The sequence below is a fragment of the Ornithodoros turicata genome, chromosome 1 (assembly GCF_037126465.1).
Source record: "Ornithodoros turicata isolate Travis chromosome 1, ASM3712646v1, whole genome shotgun sequence".
NCBI classification, from domain to species: Eukaryota; Metazoa; Arthropoda; class Arachnida; order Ixodida; family Argasidae; genus Ornithodoros; species Ornithodoros turicata.
This window is the reverse complement of record NC_088201.1, coordinates 33,309,999-33,330,012: the sequence shown is the minus strand read 5'-3', so window position 1 is coordinate 33,330,012 and position 20,014 is coordinate 33,309,999. Positions and strand designations below refer to the sequence as shown.

General features: G+C 43.5%; 1 protein-coding gene across 3 annotated transcripts; it reads right to left on the bottom strand.

Moving 5' to 3' along the window:
• Positions 1-2,251: 2,251 nt before the first annotated feature.
• Positions 2,252-19,475, bottom strand: LOC135377936 (charged multivesicular body protein 4b-like). Of its 3 annotated transcripts, XM_064610715.1 has the most exons (7): positions 19,378-19,475; positions 19,114-19,314; positions 16,083-16,260; positions 12,009-12,123; positions 8,411-8,534; positions 7,938-8,057; positions 2,252-2,504 (listed from the first exon to the last, which is right to left on the bottom strand). In XM_064610715.1, the coding sequence occupies exons 2-6, from the start codon at positions 19,295-19,297 to the stop codon at positions 7,981-7,983; spliced, it is 678 nt and encodes a 225-aa protein (XP_064466785.1). In that variant the 5' UTR covers positions 19,298-19,314; positions 19,378-19,475; the 3' UTR covers positions 2,252-2,504; positions 7,938-7,980. The 3 variants fall into 3 exon arrangements, with proteins under 3 accessions (XP_064466785.1, XP_064466784.1, XP_064466786.1); XM_064610714.1 differs by having other exon boundaries at positions 19,114-19,410; XM_064610716.1 differs by lacking the exon at positions 2,252-2,504 and adding an exon at positions 5,284-5,606 and having other exon boundaries at positions 19,114-19,411.
• Positions 19,476-20,014: the final 539 nt, after the last annotated feature.

The following is a 20,014-nucleotide window of genomic DNA, read 5'->3' as shown; positions in this document are numbered from 1 at the left end:
TCACTTTCAGGACGGTATCGAATTTTCCTGAGGAGTGGGTGACGGGGAACGTGCGCACGCAAACGTAGGAAGTGTCGAGCCGTTTCCCGCTCACGGAGGACCTCCACCGGGAGTTCACCAGCTTCAGCTAGGACTTGCCGTGTTGACAGCCATTCTTGGAACTCCAAGGCAGCGACGAAGGCTTCGGGCGAACAGGGTCCGAAGGGTATTTAACGATGTTGTAGAAACTCTGTGCAAGACTGGAAGGTTGTAAAGCACAGTCACCCTCGCCAAAGCCGCGTGAACGGCTAGAAGGGAGCGTTGATCACAGCCCCAGCCGAAGCCAGAAAGATGTTGAATTGCAGGAAGCCATCGCTGCACTTTGGTTTCAAGGTGCTTAATGTGGCGAGCCCAGCGCAGGTTCGAGTTGAGGACGACACCAAGGAAGCGATGGGAACGCACAGGATCGAGCTTCTTTGGACCCACCCAAAGAGGGAAATTACTTATAGCCTTGTGAGTGAAAGGGAGCTCGATGCACTTTTCGGGCGAAAGGTCCATTTCAGGTCGCGTAAGGTAGAGATGGACATTGTTTAAGGCTTGTTGCAAACGGCGCTGAATGGCAAGAAATGCGTACGGCGCAAGCGCAGCAGGACTCGAATGCGCTAAGCTTGTAGGACATCGTGCATAAACTGTCACCTTCACAACTAAACATGTGTTGCAACTCTCTACGCAGTTTTAACAAACATACCACTATGTGCAACTTTACATTTAAAGCCAGCAGAAACAGCGGGCACGCTGGTACCGTCAACGCGCGTCTCCATCCCGGCTGTCAGATGGTGAGGCGTATAGCTAGACTGCATCGATGCGCACTAGGCGGTAGCCGACTGAATAGCGGACTTGGCGAGATTTGGAACAAGACTTAACGTGGCGGCACTTCCGGTTAGACCGCTAGGCAGTCGGCTAACCGGGGTATTGGAACGCGGCCTGTGTTTCAAAATCGACTCTGGCGATTGGCGGACTTCATATGTCTACGTGCGAAGGAATGAGAGGAGGCATTATATAAAGCCTTCGGTATCTAGGGGACGTTGGTAAACGTCCGCCAGAAAAGCGCAACTCCTCAACATTTGAGTGATAAAAAGTGTTAGAAAGCACAAAAGTAAGTCGATAACAATCACTAAATATTGCTCAAACAGCTGCTCATTACAGCTCTTGCAATGTCCAAATCAATAACCAAGAACAAGAGAGGGCTTCCTTTGTCTATTGTTCTCATAAAGCGTTTCCAGTTTGTGCTCCTGCTGCCAACGAACACAGTTGGAAGCACCACGAGACAACTTCAGAAAATCCCAGAGTGCTTAGCACCGCTGTGAACTATGGGAACTTGTGTATAGGAAAAATAGCCTCCATACTGTTTCGATTGCTCCGGTCTCGGTCCATAATCCACAACATGTCAAGGTCAGCGAAAACAAAATGTGAAGGACTATTCTCCCTTCCCACATGACAATAAGCGCCCAGAATGCAACACGTGCGCAAGAAGCACTGATATTTCACTAAATTATCTATTCGGTGGGCCGACCGCTTCTGAACGACCTTTTCTCTTGGAGACTCCACCGTCAACGGTGACGATAGGAGATACATCATAGCAGGACAGAGTTCGCGTGCACCAGGCAATATTCGAGACAATAGCAGACTTTAATTGTTGAAACTGCGTGTTCATGCAGTATCAAGCATATCCACACTTAATTCTTTGCTCAACATATCCACAAGCTTTGCAGAACAATTGTGCATTGTAGAACCATGATGCATAAAAAATACTCATATCTACAAACGCTTTGCAAGTGTAGAATTTTGCCAGGAAAATATTGTCGCGTGGCACATCGTTGCAGCCCATAATGGACCATGTCGTACGAGTCTATTTAGCCTGTGGAAATTCCAAACAGTCCATGGAATTCTAGCAAAGTGAGAGCAGTCTTCACAACTACCGAAGCAGTAAACTAAAAATAAAAATAAAGACTATGCACTAGTTCATCTACAACCAACTTCTCAGTGACAATCCAAAAGTGAATACCAATGGCCCCCCTGTAGGGGGTGCACAGGAAAGAAAGGCAGGGGAATATCATAAAACATTTGAGGGGGTTTCTATATAAGTCACTGCTACTTAGCTGTTCAAAATGGTGATTAAGGAACACAGTACAGCTCCACATACAATACATAACAAAGAAGCAAAGAAGGGGGCCACAGCCATAGAATGTAGCAACTGACGTTTGCACCAACGCAGGAAAGTAGCACATTTTATTATTACAGCATAACTATCAAACTGACCAATACTACAAAAAGAAACAATAATTATGAAAGTTGTAGTACCAGACACCTTGATTCATAAAAGCCTGTTGCTGTGTGAAAAAAGGCAGCTATAGTATAGGAATTCCGAGTCCAATGTGCAAGGAAACATTCCAGTGCTCCCAACTTTCAGCTCCAATTGTAGGTCATTCTTTCGTTGGCAGTAGCTACATGATGAGTGCACATCTCTGAAAGAGAAAACATGCTTAAACTAATCACTGAAGCGCCACCTCACGCCTTCAAGCATGTGCATACCGGGTTGTTTAATGATTGACTCAGTTGGAATTTTGCTAAGCTATCAAACAAAGCTTCAACCCTTAGTTGTACCTTACAAAGCAAGTGCATCTTGATAAGATATCATGCACATGCCCCACCACTCCTGCACAATCGATACTACCTTCACAAAACATGAAAGAAAGCTGAGAGGCAATCACTATGGCTACATGGGCTAGAGCTACATTGTTCAAAAGTGCGCACACAGTTCTCTATACAAAGAGACAATAATCACTCGTATGTGTCCTACTGCAAATTATGCAATTCAGAAGTATATGTTTTAAGCATGTTCTTCCTACTAGGAGCTTTTCCCAAAGTAGCTCTATTTTGTTAAACGGGCACTAAAATGCAAAAACAAGTTCACTTCAAATCACGTTCCACACTATGTTAATTTCGTACTTGTTATCATAATTCAAAACTTTGATTCCGTTACGGAGCTACAATCAAAATTATACCGGGCTCTTTCTTGCTTCGGCGCTAAGCACTGAACGTCGTTCCAGCTCGCGCATCAGTGGTTTTAGTACATGCTGTGCGTGGCACGCCATGGAGCAGTCCCCATGAAAAACATAGTGCGCATTGCGAACAGGACTGGCGTCGCTGTCCGAAGGATGTGAAAATAAATGTTGTCAGTGGAACATTCGCGAGAACTGTTGTGGGCTACAATTAAGTGAATCGATATTGAAGAATGAAGCAGTGCGCATCATGCTGCGCATATACGGAACACTACGATCAGACCCGTTCCAAATCTACACGGCCACGATAGGTAGGCGCGCACTTCTCCTGCTGTCTCATTGGATGCCACCAATCTTTGCTTCCTGGGGATCCCATTAATTGCCGCCAAAGACGGCTCTGTTTTCACTGCGTTTTTCTTCTAAACGGTAGCGTTCTGTGAACTGATTTTGCTTGTATTATATACTAATTGAAACACTGACTTTCATTTGAGAGCAAGTTGTTTTTGCATTTTAGAGCTCCTTTAAGATTGGTACACAGGGCCTTATGTTCCAGTGCTTACATAGTATATACCTCCAGTTAGTCAAATGAATAGGTAGGCCTCAAGAGGCTTTACATTTCTGTCACCACTGCTTTATTTTGGAAGCTGAGGGAACCCTCAGACATTGTGTGTTCAGTCCCATCACTGTGGCTCCCTTTGGTTTATGTTGTGGGGGAAGGAATCCCAGGAGGCGCACAAACTTGAAAATGTAGCTAGCCTCTTTAGTGCATCTGGCATGTCATCATATACAATGTTGTCATTATAAACTTCTGCTTTTTCTGTTCCAAGTCCGTAATGCCCATTGAAAAACTCCATTTTCACTTTCACACAGCAGAGCTTCATTTGATGAGTACACAGAAATGAGATGTCATTGCTTCACTGTCATGACTAGAGACCGGATTTTCATGCAAATGCATATTTTTTCCTGAAGATGGTTTACACTGGGGGTGACATGAAAGCACATTTGAGCCTTGTCCCAAACGATTTGCAGTATGTTTTAAGTGCATGTAAATGCATATTTCATACGTTGCTGCATATTTTGCGTTTTTGCTGCGTATTTCCCTGCTCGTCAGATATGACGTATCGATCTCAACCATATTTCGGATTGCAAGCCGCCGATTACGCACTCAGCATCATGCGCCGTTTGCTCCGATTCCTTCCCTGCGGGCGCTGACGCCACCCTGGCTGCGCTGTACGCAGCTTGAGCCCTCTCTGGTTGCCACAGAGAAAATGACGCGTTCTCTTCTCTGGCGCCTACCGTTTTTACGTCGTTTCCTTACGATGCCGAGACCTAAGCCATCAATTTCATGCCTCTACAAGAGATGGACGACAGAGAATCCAGATTTGTGCACCGACGGAAAGATATTATTCTGCAGGATTTGCGAGGAGGTAAGAAAGGAGCGTGCATGGAACTTTCAACTATAGACGAGCAACACTTAATTTTCTTCCCTTGACGTTTACAAGGCATGGGCTCACATGCATTGGGGAGGATTACGAACGAGAATCTCTCAAGCAAATATGTGTAAATGAAGCTCGCTTTGCGACGCAATGTACGCGCAAAGACGCTTATTAACGACGCAAAATCAAGGTCGTTCTTTAGTATTTACTTCACAGAAATTCACTGCCACGGCTGTTTATGTTTCCTGACTCAATTTTTCTTTTTTTTTTCTGTCTTTTATAGGTCAATGCAGAGAGGAAGTTCCAAGTGAACCAGCATGTGAGGTCACAGTGCCACATTTCTGAAAAGGCAAAGAGGAGCAGGACTTCACAACCCCTACTTGCACACGCTGAAAACTCTCGCCGTGAGTTTGACGAATTCTGTGCGGACCTCTCTGAAGCCTTTGTCGCGGCGGCGGTGTGCGAGATCGCTTCATATACGGCTCGAGTTATTACCACATATATGACACATTTTTACTGCATGTTTTGGCCAGGTTTAGTGCATAGTTGTATGCACATTTCATTACTTTTTAGCGCATATAAATCCGGTCTCTAGGCATGACAGATTTTAAAAAAATGTTCCTGCAGATCCACAAAAACATTCAGGAAAGGCCCATCAGACACCAAGTGAATGTGTCCTGCGTACACACTGCATGTTATCTGATGCAAAATGTGCTTCCTTCAAAATGATCACATTTTAAAAAATACTGTACGGGTAATGCACGCTGATAGCACCATTAACAGGTACAGTAATTAGATACTGTACATAGACAAAATTGACATTTTATTCTACATATCGAAGATGCAACATTCACTCAAAGCTGTCAACTCAAATTCTACATAGCCAAACTGGGCTTCACTGTACTTGCTGCTCCTGCCTCACACCGCTTGTTCTAGCCTTCACAAAATGAGTTCACACCTCGCCAGCATCCGATGCTTTCTGGATCCACTTCCATACCTTGGCATAGAATGCCAGTCATCTCCGTTCGCTTCTACTTGTGTTCACTGTCTATCATACAGTTTTCCAAAACACGGCACTTGACAAGCTATGTTCACACCTATGTCAAGAAGCTGATCAGTGGGATCGTACCTGCATAAAATGCACAGCTTCTTTGCGAAACTTTTTTACCATGTACAACACATGCATTACACACTGGAAAATTCGGTAATAAATATGAACTATGGAGTAAATTTGGTTGCAGAAAAGTGCTTTGCTAAGAAACACTGCTGCTGAATCAGGTCCTATCAGGTTCTGCAATAAGTCGGAGCTTCATGCTCGCAAACCAGCTATCGTCAAGGGTACTGCTATATGCTCATTACTCTTTCTCAAAAATGGTCTTCACAGCTCCTTGAGATACAGACGTAGGAGTTGTCATGGTAGGAGATGTACGCTGAAAAGTGCTTACAACACATTTGTGTGGCACACTTAAAGGATTATGAACATATGTAACACATGGCAACTCTTACCAGTAATATCTCATTTAGTACTTTGTTTTAACTCCAGGCCATTTGTCACAGAACACCTAGTTTTCAGGAATGGGTGGAATGAGCCAGGCTTCTGGTAATAAAAGGCTCTGGATAATGCTGGCATTCACTGCTGATGAACACAATCTGCTGCACACGGAGTCAGAGTATCACACTGACTCAAATATGACACAAGCTTTTAAAGACTGGGATGTATAAATTCACCATGGGCATAGTCAGTGAGAGCTCAAGGTAATTAGAATCTGGACATGTTGCTCACCCGAGCACAGCTGAGCCAATAAAACAAACATTCGTTTTTGTGTTATCTCTGTTTTTGTAATGTTTTGGGGCAGTTAGAATCTGACCTTGCTACCTGATTGGTAGTTCACAAAACAATAATCACAGCACCCCAGAGGAAAAGTTCTTCCAAAAACTTGTGTTGTTGTAGCTACTATAATGCGTGACAGAGAGAATTTGTTTTGGTCCAGAGAAAGATGTCTGGAATATTTAAAAATAAACACCACACAACTGGTTGTGGTCCCACAAGGTGTGACCAGCTAGCTTCACATATTAGGTGCGTGCCTTAAGGACATTAGAGACCGCCCTCAACGGCTGCACACTGACTGCTCAGGCTCTAACACACCAAGCAAGACTGTCACTTCTTTCTTACTCAGCATATGTCTGATGCCTAGGTAGCTATTTTCCAGAAGATGGTCAAAGCCTCCATCAGAAACTGCTGCACCTCAGGATTTGAGACAATGGAGGGTGATAAACGTCGCGAGTACAACAGCAAGGAGGAGGAGCCTGCTGACTTTTATAAGGGTGTAAGGTTCAGTTTGACCCCGTTTATCCAGAGCTTGCCAATCTCAGTAAATATCTCTGGATCATAAGGGGTCCCGATAAATGAAAAATAAAATAAATTGGCCGGGATGACTCATCATTTGTCAACAAAGCCTGCGTTTATTTCGGAGGGCATAAGGAACTGTCCACCGTCATTCACGTCGAACTACTGCAGCCTACTATTAACTACTGCAAAGCTACTGTTAACGTGAGACACATTATTCTTGGACTCAAAGAATGAAAAGCCGTTCTATGTGCACTTCATACATCCTCAAGTGCTGCATCACTGGGTTTTCCACTCCTGAATCCGGAATCTTCGTGTACGAGCTTGATTTCTTCTTCTCGCATGCTACAGCTTTGCTTATCATGTTAATTGCTAATATCCAACGCTCAGGCTTACAGGGGGTATGCATGGCCCAAGACATCGTCGAAAGCTTTAGAATCGCCTTTTTTAACAGCGTCAAATGACTGAACTGGTCAATGTGGGGTACACAGGTACGACGGGAAGGGGAAAATTATTCAAGGTTGTAACAGTGGCTCGACAAAATGTAGGTTGCACACCCTGACTCAACACCGGACACAAAGGCAGCCCTTATTACAAAAAGGCCCTGCCAGTGTTCTCCTCGTCCATCCATTCGGTTTCCGCAGCAGTTCCTGGAAATTCTTGTCCGGATACGGTAACTGAAACCCGGCTAAATGACGGGAAACTACATCGACTGAAATCTGTCCTCATGTTTTATGCCAGACAGCACTGGATCCGGATGAATGAAGTCCGGATAAACGGGGCTCGACTGTAAATCGTTTTGGGATTGTTACCGACAAATAAATGTTACCCTGGTACAGTTGTTTCCTGCTTGTACTCATTGTCAGAGGGGAGCTGCACCAAAAGATGTAGTACACTCACAAATGATGCACTCTTTCACCTAGCTGCTTTTTCTCTGGTCACATTGAAGTACTTCTTCCATAAAACCATAACCATCTTAGATTAGAATAATATCATACCTCAAGACCACCAACCATCGCACCTCAACACCCAATCTCCTTTGAGATAATTTTTTATTCTATCCAAATCTGCGGTCTGATCCACAAAGTGGCTAGGAACGCACAATCAACTTACTCTGTTTCTGAAGACGTCTGCAGCAAAACCAATAGCGTAACACTTAGGCCGCCCATTTGGCCAGCTCCCTCATGTCAGGGTCATCATCCTCCAGCACTGCCTTAGACTTTGATGCAGTTGCTAATATGAAAATAAATTTATTTGTCATTTTATTTGGTAAGGTGCCATAGCCTAAAGGTCAGTGCACCTACATAAAAACATATTAGTATACTAATATAAAAAATATATTATACTAAATGATACAGTATATAGTAAACATTACTGAGAAAGGAAAGAAAACAAGCAAGAAAGAAGGAAGGTTACAAAGAAAGGGTAAACAGAAACGAAGCAGAAGGCTCTTCTAAACTAGAGTCATGTCCGTCTCAAGAATTCAGATTGTAACAGCACCAGAGTGATAAGGGATATTTGGCATAACTGCAACATACAATGCATATGAATGCGGCACTTAAGTACAAGCATGCATGGCTACTCACCAGCTTTTGATGGCTCTGCGGTGGGTGGCTCTGGTAGGTTCTCAGTTGCTGGACCAGCAACAACGAGCAGTGCCTCGTCCAGCTCCTGCTGCTCCAATGACTCAAGCTCTTCCATCAGCTCATCCTAAGCAACAAATTCCGTAATACTATCAAATGCACTTCATATCTAATTATGCAATCACACAATATGTCTCTGCGCATTGCATTGTGAAAGTTGTTTTAAATTTATTCAAGTATTTGCAGCACCTATGATGCCAGCGTTTGCTCCAGACTGAAGCCCCTAGCTTTCTGCAGAGGAAAACTTACTTTTCCGCCGAAAGGGGACTTACAAGTTGACGAATTCCACGGGCAAGAGAAAACAAGCACAAAAAGTGCAGCATTCTTCCAAGATTGAATACCGACTCATCCCACATGTTTTTCCCAGCCTTTCGTAACTTTTCAGTGTGCGAAGAAAACTAGGCTCAACTCTGTCAAACTCTCTCAGGGCATTGCTGTCGTTCCTTTCGTCACAGCACATTCACTCATAGAAATGCCAGCATTATCAGTGATGTCAGGCACTGCGGTCACGACCTGTCAGGTTTAACCCACGAAAATATTGCAGACTGATTGAAATCCTTACATCATTCTGCAAGATATTGAATATTCAGCAAAAAACTGACAATTCTAAGGGAAATTCCGCAAACGTTTTGCGTAATCACGCATATGCAGAAAGCTCCAGAGAGCCTGCCAAGCTCACGTTGCAACACCAGGGCTTGCACAAGCTGCAACAGTTTATGGAAATATCAACACCCGTGGTAATCCAAACGGACTCCGCAGTGCTTTGCAGGGCTTTGGCAGCAAGATGGGAGCTGAGCCCCGTACTGCTTGAACCTTCATAATATTGCTTCATAAAATAAAGGTACAGGTATTTTCAAATCCAGGCTGACGCCCTGACCCAGATACCAATGTTCTGCTGGCTTAGCTGTGAGTCAACCATGCCTTAACTCTTTCCTTACCACACCCATAGAGCAGTTTGCGAGCCACACTACGCAACCTTCTGGGCACATATGGACATGTGGTGACATTTGGTGGACACTACAGACAATGCAGATTCAATTTCGGTTTTGCTTTTAGCTTCTCCTCGTGGTAGCAATTTATGAAGCTGGCTCTGCGCCAAGGAGGCAGTGTGGAGTTTTTATCTGGGGCCCATTGTTGTCGTCTTCCCGTCCTCTTTCGCAAGTGCACAATACTTGCATTTGAAGCGTATGTGGGGTCGATTAGTTTATTAGAACACAAATAATGACTCTCAACATGTTGGATAATGAGGTTTTTGTACTGAATATAAAGATATGTAAAACTTGTACTGTTGCTGTTCATCCTAATGGATAACGCGTGTGTCCATCTTGCGTGTCCATAAAGGCGTGGATTCTGTGTGTGTGATAAGTAGGGCCTGGATTTTTAGGCATTTGCCTAGAAATGCCTATAAATGCCTAAATGTGACATTTTCTGGGTTGCCAGCCTTTTTATCGACTCTGTCGAATTGTAGTCTTTTTTAACATTTTTAGACAGCATAACAGCCTTTTTTTAGAGGTGTAAGTGCAAGTGCACCTTTGAGGTTCGTGCTGAATGTTGGATTTTGCTTTTCGTTTCTGCGTGTTTGTACCTTTTGGTATTTTGTTTTGCTTATTTTTGCATTTGGTTTCCTTCATTACCTTGGTCTGCTAGAAGGGGTTAATGTACATTTGATCAAAAGATGTGACTTCTCTGTGCCTTTCAAGATCTTCCAGGGCGGAGAACTAAAAGTATTATTCGATATAGCGTGGTTTCAAGCCACCTCAGCATTCGTGTACCAGACGTCAAAGCTTGTATGGTACCGTACCGTTTAAATGAGCCAACAAAGCCAAAGGGCACACCAGATTATTTTTGCATTTTATTGCCTATTTTGGTATTTTTAAGGGCCTAAATGCCTGCCTATTTCCATAGTTTTAAGTGCCTAAATTTCCGGGCCCTAGTGATAAGCATCAGAGGAGAACACAAGATATCATGTTTGTAATTCTGAGGGACAACAGTGCTTTGAATCTGTAGTTTTATCAAATATTTTTTGTTCCTACATTATCCAAGAAAATAAAGTGTTTTCTGCTTCAAGAAGCCTGCCTCAAAGCCAACTGGGAGGAATTGGAGAGCGGTGAAATAGCAAAGTGTGGTATGTGGCAAAATTTGGTATGTGACAGCTGTGCATGAAACTAATGTTTCCTGCAGAAATTATTATGCTAATTTCTGTTTTACTCCTTCAAGGAACACTTAGTGGCATGTACGGCATGAGTGCTGACCTTATTTTCTACAACTCAAACTTCTTGACGACGTAGAGTGTTGATATTTGCAGCTATTACTTCAGACAAAATTTGCCACAGTTTATATATTTTGTAATTTCTAGGTTGATTTTTTTTTTCGAGATACAGGTGTAGTTTTCTGCTGTTTGCACAGATTTTTGTGTGTTCCAAAATTAATTTTGGAAATACATGGATAGCTTCTTTTCTAAAACCTATATCATTCGATAGGGTGCTCAATCAGGTAGTTTCCTTTACAGCAACCTATTCTGATGCGGTACTGACAGCCACAAAAGCTATATTTGCCAAACCCCCAAAAAATGTAGTTTTTGCCATAGTAAGGAAAGAGTTAAAAGTAAGATGAGACATCAAAGGCATTCCGATTGAATAAAATACAATAAGCAATGCTGGCATCATGCATGACAAAAGATATCTTGCATTTGCTTTGGAATTCCACACTAAAATTGTAATAGTGTAAGAGACTCTACAACATTGTAGAAGGCGTGCAAAAGTTGTAGTAAACTACAATGAAGTCGTCGACGTTGAGTGGGATGTCTATAACAATTTCAAAATACAGTATTTAAACAAGTCAAGAGTGCCTCAAGACGCTAATCTTGTGTATCAATCTGTTTCACTGGAGTTACAGAACAAATTCATTTGTACAGCACCGCAAAGAAAATTCCATGGTAATTTTCTCCCTCAACTGTGGCAATTCCAAGGCACACAATGTGCGGGGGTCACATATGGGCTAGCTTAAGCATGTTTGTTTCTCTGTGTCCTGACTAAATATGAAAAGGGGGCATTTGGTTTGTGACAACCGCATACATTTTGACACTTTTTAGGAGTTCAGAAAGGGAGTCAAATGTTTCAAACATGCACAATGCATTTTATAACCAGTAAACATGTGTTGTGTTGCACTGGTGCATGCATTGAGTACAGCATTCAAAATATCTGTGCGTCTATATATCAGCATTATGTACACTTATTGGAAAACATGTGAGAGTGCCTGACTAGATTTTAGACCCTACTGCATGTTTCAGGAGGAACTAGTAGTATTACAATGAAGCATTGAGACGCTTCCTGTTAGTAGCCTCTGACAACCACAATCACACTGGCGTTTAAATGCTATATTTCAGTAGCAGCGCAAGGGACAGGCTCTACTGGTATTCGTGTTAGCATTTGATCATACCACTTTCTTCGACAAATGAAAGGTGGGAACTAAGAAGAGACATTTGCACAGTGCAATCTTCAAACCATGATCACTATTCCCTATCACAGTCCTCTCGACTCACCTCATCGACGTCAACTCCGAATCCAACAGGATTTGAAATAGCTTCAGATATCTCATTTGCAATCTCCTGTTGTTCCTGCACTTCATCCATAAGATCATGTACTTTGTCCACGTCCCTAGACAATATGCCAGAATGAAGCTTAGTTATGTGGGGCAGTTACACAGGTAACAAACAACTTGCCCCAGTTCAATATCTTTTCTTCGCACGATCAAACTGTTCAGTGTATTTTTCAATGTGGCAAAGTGGCAGGTACCAACTAAATCTCACATCTAATTGCTGGCGACCAATAAGCTACTAAGTAGGTACTAAGGTACTAAGAAGGTACTAGCTTCATGTAAAGAAACAGTCCTGACACAAACCAAAGCTGAACAGAGCCCAAGCTCAGAGTCAGTGTGCAAAATATTTCAATTAAATTTGCATCCAATTATTTGTAACTGAATTCTATAACCAGCCGTCACTGTCAGTACTTCCCTGTTTCTGTCCTGCTAAGCAATCAAGGCACCAATTTGAAACAAAACTTGCTGATTATGGTTTATCACATCTCAAAAGAGTCCTCAATCACCTTTACCCTAGTCTTATTCCCCTGACACACAGACTAGTTAGAACTCCTTTTGCTCAGTAGCGTCATCTGAAATGTGGCTCGAGAGCACTGTACTCACGAACCTTCGTGAGATAAGCTTTATAAGCTTATGCTTAAGCTTATAAGCTTATGCTTAAGCTTATAAGCTGCAATCGTTAAATTAGCAGCAAAATGACTTTCTTACTTCATGCGTTAAATAATTACAATTTTCGAGTCTCGTATTTTTCAATTGCCGTGGTCTAGTCGTCGGCTGGTTCTGTGTCCGAAGCTACGCCTTTTTGCCTGTAAAGGAGATACAAGATATCCTTTTCCGCAACGGCCTGCTTGCGAAAGGGAGTATCTCCTTTATCGTGTGTCATGGGAAGCAAATGTCATTCAGAAGGGTGTCCTTTTCTGGAAAGGCCTTTAGGCTGCCCGTGTGTAAGGGGCATTAATCAATCACCCTTACGTCACTGTGAATCCTAATGTGAACTTGCCATTTGTTTTTCTCTAGCTCAAAAACTGCAATGCTCTGCTGGATGAAATGTTGCGTATGGCCAAGAGATAAACTGATGTTCTGAGGCTGGAACAACATAGAGGGGACAGATACACACAAAGCCTCAAATTGCCTAAGAAATCAACGATGAAAGATGAAAGTCACTGAAAAGGTTAGCCAGCTGTAGGGATCGAACCCACATCTTCTGGATTGCCGGTCCAGGGCTCTACCAATTGAGCTAAGCTAACACGCCTCTCCAGCGACTTTCGGGGTGCGTCATCTGAAGGGACGACAAACCAGCCACTCACTCTCACTCACCCTCCTTTCACTCTTACATTTTTGCTCACTCATACACACATTCATACGACGGAAATCGACGCAAGCGGCACCTGTTGAACAAGAGATAAACTGATGTTCTGAGGCTGGAACAACATAGAGGGGACAGATACACACAAAGCCTCAAATTGCCTAAGAAATCAACGATGAAAGATGAAAGTCACTGAAAAGGTTAGCCAGCTGTAGGGATCGAACCCACATCTTCTGGATTGCCGGTCCAGGGCTCTACCAATTGAGCTAAGCTAACACGCCTCTCCAGCGACTTTCGGGGTGCGTCATCTGAAGGGACGACAAACCAGCCACTCACTCTCACTCACCCTCCTTTCACTCTTACATTTTTGCTCACTCATACACACATTCATACGACGGAAATCGACGCAAGCGGCACCTGTTGAACAAGAGATAAACTGATGTTCTGAGGCTGGAACAACATAGAGGGGACAGATACACACAAAGCCTCAAATTGCCTAAGAAATCAACGATGAAAGATGAAAGTCACTGAAAAGGTTAGCCAGCTGTAGGGATCGAACCCACATCTTCTGGATTGCCGGTCCAGGGCTCTACCAGATGCGTATGGCATCTGCATGTAACTTATACACGAATACAACTCTAATTTCCGGTTTCGATTCCACGGTGAGACTTCTGCAGACGTAACAAGGGTCTTCGACCGAGATAAAAGTGATTGAGGACTGTTTTGAGATATGGTAAAACTTAAATCAGCAACATTTGCCTCGAATTTGTGGCATGATCGCTCGGTAGAACAGAAGGCGTACGTTACCAACAGTGATGTCACAGCAGCGAAAGGGCTGGCTATAAACGGAAGTGGACTAAACTGGACCAACTGGACTAAACTTAGCGAAAGGGCTGGCTTTACCAAAATATTTTGCACTGTAGCTCCAGGCATCATAAGAAAACATGTGACATTGTTTGGTTAGCTTCAGCTAGAGTGTGGAGCACATTGTCTGTAAGCCCCTGAAAGGGTCAGTCCACTGCCCTATCTACAGTTAGAATACATCACAATGGGGCTTGTAAGATAACACAGAATTCAAGGTAACATCACAAAGGATTTTGACCTCAGTAGGATCCTTGAAGCCCACACTGCAATATCTGAGTAACAAAATGACTAAGGCACACAAGAAAGATGAGAGAAACCACAGAAACAGAGATAGGTGACCAATAGTTTTTTTAAGAACTTCATTTAAAATATCTGTTTCCCTACTGCATACTTGCCAACTTGGGAACATCCAAATTATGGAGATTTCAAAAGAGGGGAGGGGAGGGGAGGGGTAGGAGAAAGCCGATGTTGGGAGGCTTTTATTTGCATATGTGACAGGAGCAAACTTGACCTCATCAGGCACAAGCAGCAACAGACTTTTCCCTCTCCAAGAAACTATCTGAGTGTCAGGTTGTGACAAGGCTATGACACTTTCGCAAAAGAACGTGGTCAGCACTACCTCAGTAATGTGTCTGAAATTCAAAAGCCTAGGAGAGCTTAAACATAATAGTTGAACAAGTTAGTTAAAGAGTCCTTAAAAAGTAGTTTTCATAATACGTCAGAACCATCAATCACAGTTGTACATCGCTGTGGTCAGTTCAGCGCGCGTATCATGAGCTCTTGAGCGCGATTTCCCATTTCACCGACAATTGCAGTCGACTTAGTTCAAAGCACAATCCTCCTCCGTGTTTCCAACTTCCGACGATAAAAAGCGTAGGTACGCTTTGCATCGGTACGCTTTGCATCGTCGGGAGTGCCCGCGCGGATAACATCATATAGTCCTTGTCTTGCTTTCGGAAAGACTGACCTAGCTAGCACTGTTTGTCTTGGCATTTAAGGTGGTTCTTGTGCTTGCTCGACGTAACATGGGTAACAATGTCGGTCCACCCTCCACGCGGAATGCTGATGTCGCAGCCGTAAACTGTGCAGAACACATGGTGATGCCCTTCCTCACGCATCCCAATTCATCTGTGTATTGCTCCAGAAACACGTGTAGATACTTGTTTCGCTTATACACTGAGTCGTGATGTGCAATATGCAACGCGGAAACAGTGCAAAGGCACCTTTGTCGCCCGAAAACATGGAGGAAATGTCCGGAAACTAGAATTGCTAGAACTAGAACCATAACCCTTGAACTCTGTAACATAGAGGCTCCGGTGATGCTGGCAATCGGGCTGGTATTGGATTGACGTTTACGTCTGTGTGGCCAGAGAAAAAGCTGGCGTTTGAGATATAGAGCGGGAAACTGCATTTTCCGGGAGATTTGCTTCTCGGTCGTACAATCGTACAACCGGTCTGAATCCGGGAGTCTCGCGGATGAATCAGGAGAGTTGGCAGGTATGCTACTGCGTCATTTCAGATACTGTTTTGATTTAAAAAGCAGATGCTGCTCTAGTGGAATGATGCCTAAAATGATGGCACATCTTTCCAGTGTTGTCATACAAGTTACTCAGGGGGCATGCACGTTTCCCAGGAAGGAAAAGAAGAAAAAGCTGCAGCTTAGTTAAAATAAATGGCTTAAATGCTTATAAAATTGCATACTAAACAAATACATGATGTACATGCTGGATTCACCCTCAAGGGCAGGCTGATTAATAGGGTAAGTACAACATGTGCTTTTATGATTTGGCAAAGATGCTCAATGTCAAAGCAGCCAAAGAGTCATGAAAGCAAAAGTACACAACTTACATGTCTTCATGTGCATTCTTGAGAGCCTTGGCGGCCAATGACATAATTTTGAGGACCTCCGTGTTTGTGTTTGCATTTTCTAGGGCTTCTCGCTGATACTCAATGGTTGTCAACATACCATCAATTTGTGCAAGCTGCTTCTCATACCTGCGCTTGCGTTTCAATGCCGCTAAGGCAGCTGCACAAAAAAAGATACACGAATACTGTAACATCAATGTCATCAACATCATTAGCATGGGAGCAACGCCACATCAGTGACAGAGGTCGCAGAATTCTATTAGTTACACCTAGGGTTTCCGGTTTTCAGTATTTACCGAAAAGCACCGATAAACGTACATCGGCAAAGTTTTTATGTGGTTGGTCAAAATAATTATGTACCCATAATCACCGCAATGAGCAGTTCAAACTACGAGGGAAAGGGAGGAGCATTCCATGAGTGAAACGAACTTGCCTGTCACTTATTGTCAGTACGGCACCTTTCTGGTGCAAGGTTAGGATAATTGATCCCATCAAAAAGTCAGAGTTGGGTTGAGGCACAGAAAAACCCCTCCAGGTTTTTAAATGTGTAGTGTTGGCCAGTAAGCTACCTCAACTCCAAGACTAGTTGTCTTAGTACCTGCTGAAAAATGTAACTCCTGCGAGCGAGTTTTCTGTTCCTAGATTTTGGACGGCTCACGCGAACAGTAGCCAATGCTTTCTGTTGCAACGCTCAGCTTACCTGCACTACCCATATAAAGCATTAATGCAGAGTGAGCGTTTTCGAACAGAACATTGCTGCAGAAAAAGAAGCTGCGTGCGGTGCAGTCAGAATCCCTTAACATGTACCTGGCAATTTATTACAAGTTCAACATTCAAGTTCACAAGGTTTTGGCAGTCAGTTTCATTTACCTCCAAATTTCACTGAGTGTATTCACGTTTAAAATGTTTCCACAGGAAATCACCAATTTGTGGTGAGCTAAATCACCACAGGTTTTCACACCAAATTTCTGAAAATTGGAACAGAAGGCAGAAGTGGCCAAACACAGTAAACCAGAAACCCTAGTTAAACCCAAGTTTAATTGTGACATCAGCGCAGCATACTGACTTCGGCAATTGCAGGGCGGGTACCTGTTTCCTGAAGATGAATGCTGATCATAGTCATAAAAATTTTGCTCAGGTTAAGCTCCATACAATAGAACAGGCACTGTGTCGGGTACATGACATGTGGCATCTGGCACATTTTCCAGGCGATAAAGGCATAGTGCACTGTTTTGCATTATATATAAACAGCTTCACTGCACCCATTTGACGTGGTAATAAAAGAGAAATTTTCCACTGGATTGATCTGGTACACCATAACAGCAGGGATGACTACAGTAATGTGTTAGACACGCACATACTGTCGCAGTACATCTCTCTCAGATTTCAGTGCTGTGACACAGACCAGTAGTGCCTGCCCCTTGTTTTATTTGCTTTGAAAGGCTATAGGAACACAGAATGACAAAAAGAACAAACTGAATATCATTGTCCATACTATAACAAATATTACAAGTCTCAAAAAGTTTCAACATTGAACCCATCCAGGCGTACTTCCACAGCAAGAAAACCCTCAGGTGCATTCACCTTCACCGTACACACATTTTCATGTGGCCCTCGAGCTAAAGGTTCCTACAGGGCTTATTCATATGACGTCATCCGCGGGAGAGTGCCACTGTCGCTAGCAGATTTGCAGCCATAACGTAGGTCCATAGGCTGGCTGTCCAGGCCTTCACCTACACTTTATGTTTCAGAGTTACTGTACTGTGTGAATATTATTTGTACCACAATCCAAGTAATTTCCATGTTTTCAACGTCAATGGTCCTCTAGCTAGTACATGGCAATGAACAAAAACTGGAACCAAACTTCGAGGAGCCTACATCATGGCGGCGATTTCGCCTTTTCGAAGCTAGTGCCCTCCGGAGGGGTGAAGTCAGTGAATAAACTCTATTCTTGAATGAATGTTCATCAGTTCGCACCCAGTTCTTCAGTTTTATACAAATTTCAGTTGAAGGCAAAAGCCGGCTAGGCCCAATTTTACATGATAGCAAGTGTACTCTAACATGACTTAGACAAGCACATGCAAGTGTATTGCAAGAGTACCAAGATACGGTCCTTGTGTGTTCCGTTGTCCTTTGAAGACACTGGTTTATGCAAATCTCCACCTTGGACAGCGCAAAGGTGGTGATTTGCTTATATTTCATTTGCAACTCTATACAGCGATGTAAATAACCTGGAAATACTTTAGGCGCTCATAAAAAGGCTGTCTCATATGTGTACATTGTCATAGAAATGGTGGCACTTGAGAACTGCTGATCACTTCAACAGGACTGCCACATAAGCTCAGAGCGAGTGGACAAAAGCCAAAGATGCGTTGCTCTATGTCTTGGAATGAAAAGTTTTCGGTCGCATTCTGCGATCATGGTTTGGCCATTATGAAGAGCAATGCCTGTTCTGTCGCTTAGCAGAGCTCAGTCTTTCTGAGGTAAATGCTTCCAAGTGTCAAACAGGCTACAAAAAGAATAAGACCAAAGACTACTGAACTTCACATGCTTTGTTAAGTATAGAGCACGCATTGCGTGAGTCATAGTCTGTTGTTCTGTAAGGAGATAAGGTTGAGTGTGTCCGCATAAATGTCTGTCTGGAGCAGAGAATCACGTGAAATTATATCTTAAAAAAACGCGAGGTTGTATCTCGTAAGATGATGGAGTCATATTTGTGCACGTAATTCAACAGTGCGTTGAAGCCTGCACCTGATTAGACGTGACGAAACGTTTCGATCTGCAAGTGCAATGACTAAATCATTACGACAGCGCCAAACACTTCATAGCATATCCGCTCACCATGCTTAGGAGATATTTCGCGTTTAAGATACAATCACATGGGTCAAAACAATCTCAGCATGGTTTATGGCAGGAGATTTAATTTGTTTTCCCCCTTACAAAGAGTCTCCCAAAATACGCCCCTCAAAATACAATCCTGCTCAAAGCACTGCCAACCACAAGGCTAACTCACCTCGCTTGTTTTTTGTGCCATACTTTTTTGCTGCATCCAATTCCATATTGACTTTTTTCTCGAGAAATTCCTGTTTCTTATTCAGCATTTCTTCTACGTCACGTAACCTCTGAATTGCCTCTCCAGGCGCAGGGGCTTTATCGGTATTTTTGCCACCTCCAAATAGTCTGGACAAAAGACTCATCGCAGAGGTTGGGGTTCCTACACCGTAGAAAGCGAGAAATGTTTGAAAACTACTCCGTAGTTTTGCTACACCTAACCTACCCACACACGAAACGAAAGATGAAAACGGAAGCACAGGGTTGCTTGGAGCCTTTGGGAAAACACGAAAAGGCGCCAAAATCTACAAGGCGCGCCTGATGTAGTAGAGAACTAAACATACAGCGCTTGCTCGATCACGTCTGTATAGAATTATGTGTATTTCCAATTATGCATATACATATCAACTGTGATATCTGTGCGCCGCTGCCGACTTTCTCCTTGCTGCCGTCGGTCCAGCGCTGGCACGTGCGTGCGGGGGGGATATGTTTTTTCACACAAAAGGAGATGTCGTGCGTGCGTGCGTGCGTGGGGAATACAATGTTGAATATGTGGTTCACCCGGGTGCGTGGGCTAGTGGAAAAGGTGGGGTGGGGGCGATCGCCCCCCCCCCTCCCCCCAAAAAAGACCGTCCCCCAGCAACACATTGCACTCCTATGGATGTCCGAGGAATATCCGAGAACGGACATTCGGACGTCCCATGTACATCCGTTTTAGGTCCGTTTTATGTGTGAGAGAAGGGCTGAATGAGACAGAAAAACAGCGCCATTGTAGCGCCCAGGGATATCCTGTGCGACATTAACGGATCAAAATGGGCAGTGGAGGGGACGTGTGTTGGCTTTTTATATTTCTGTCAGTTTTA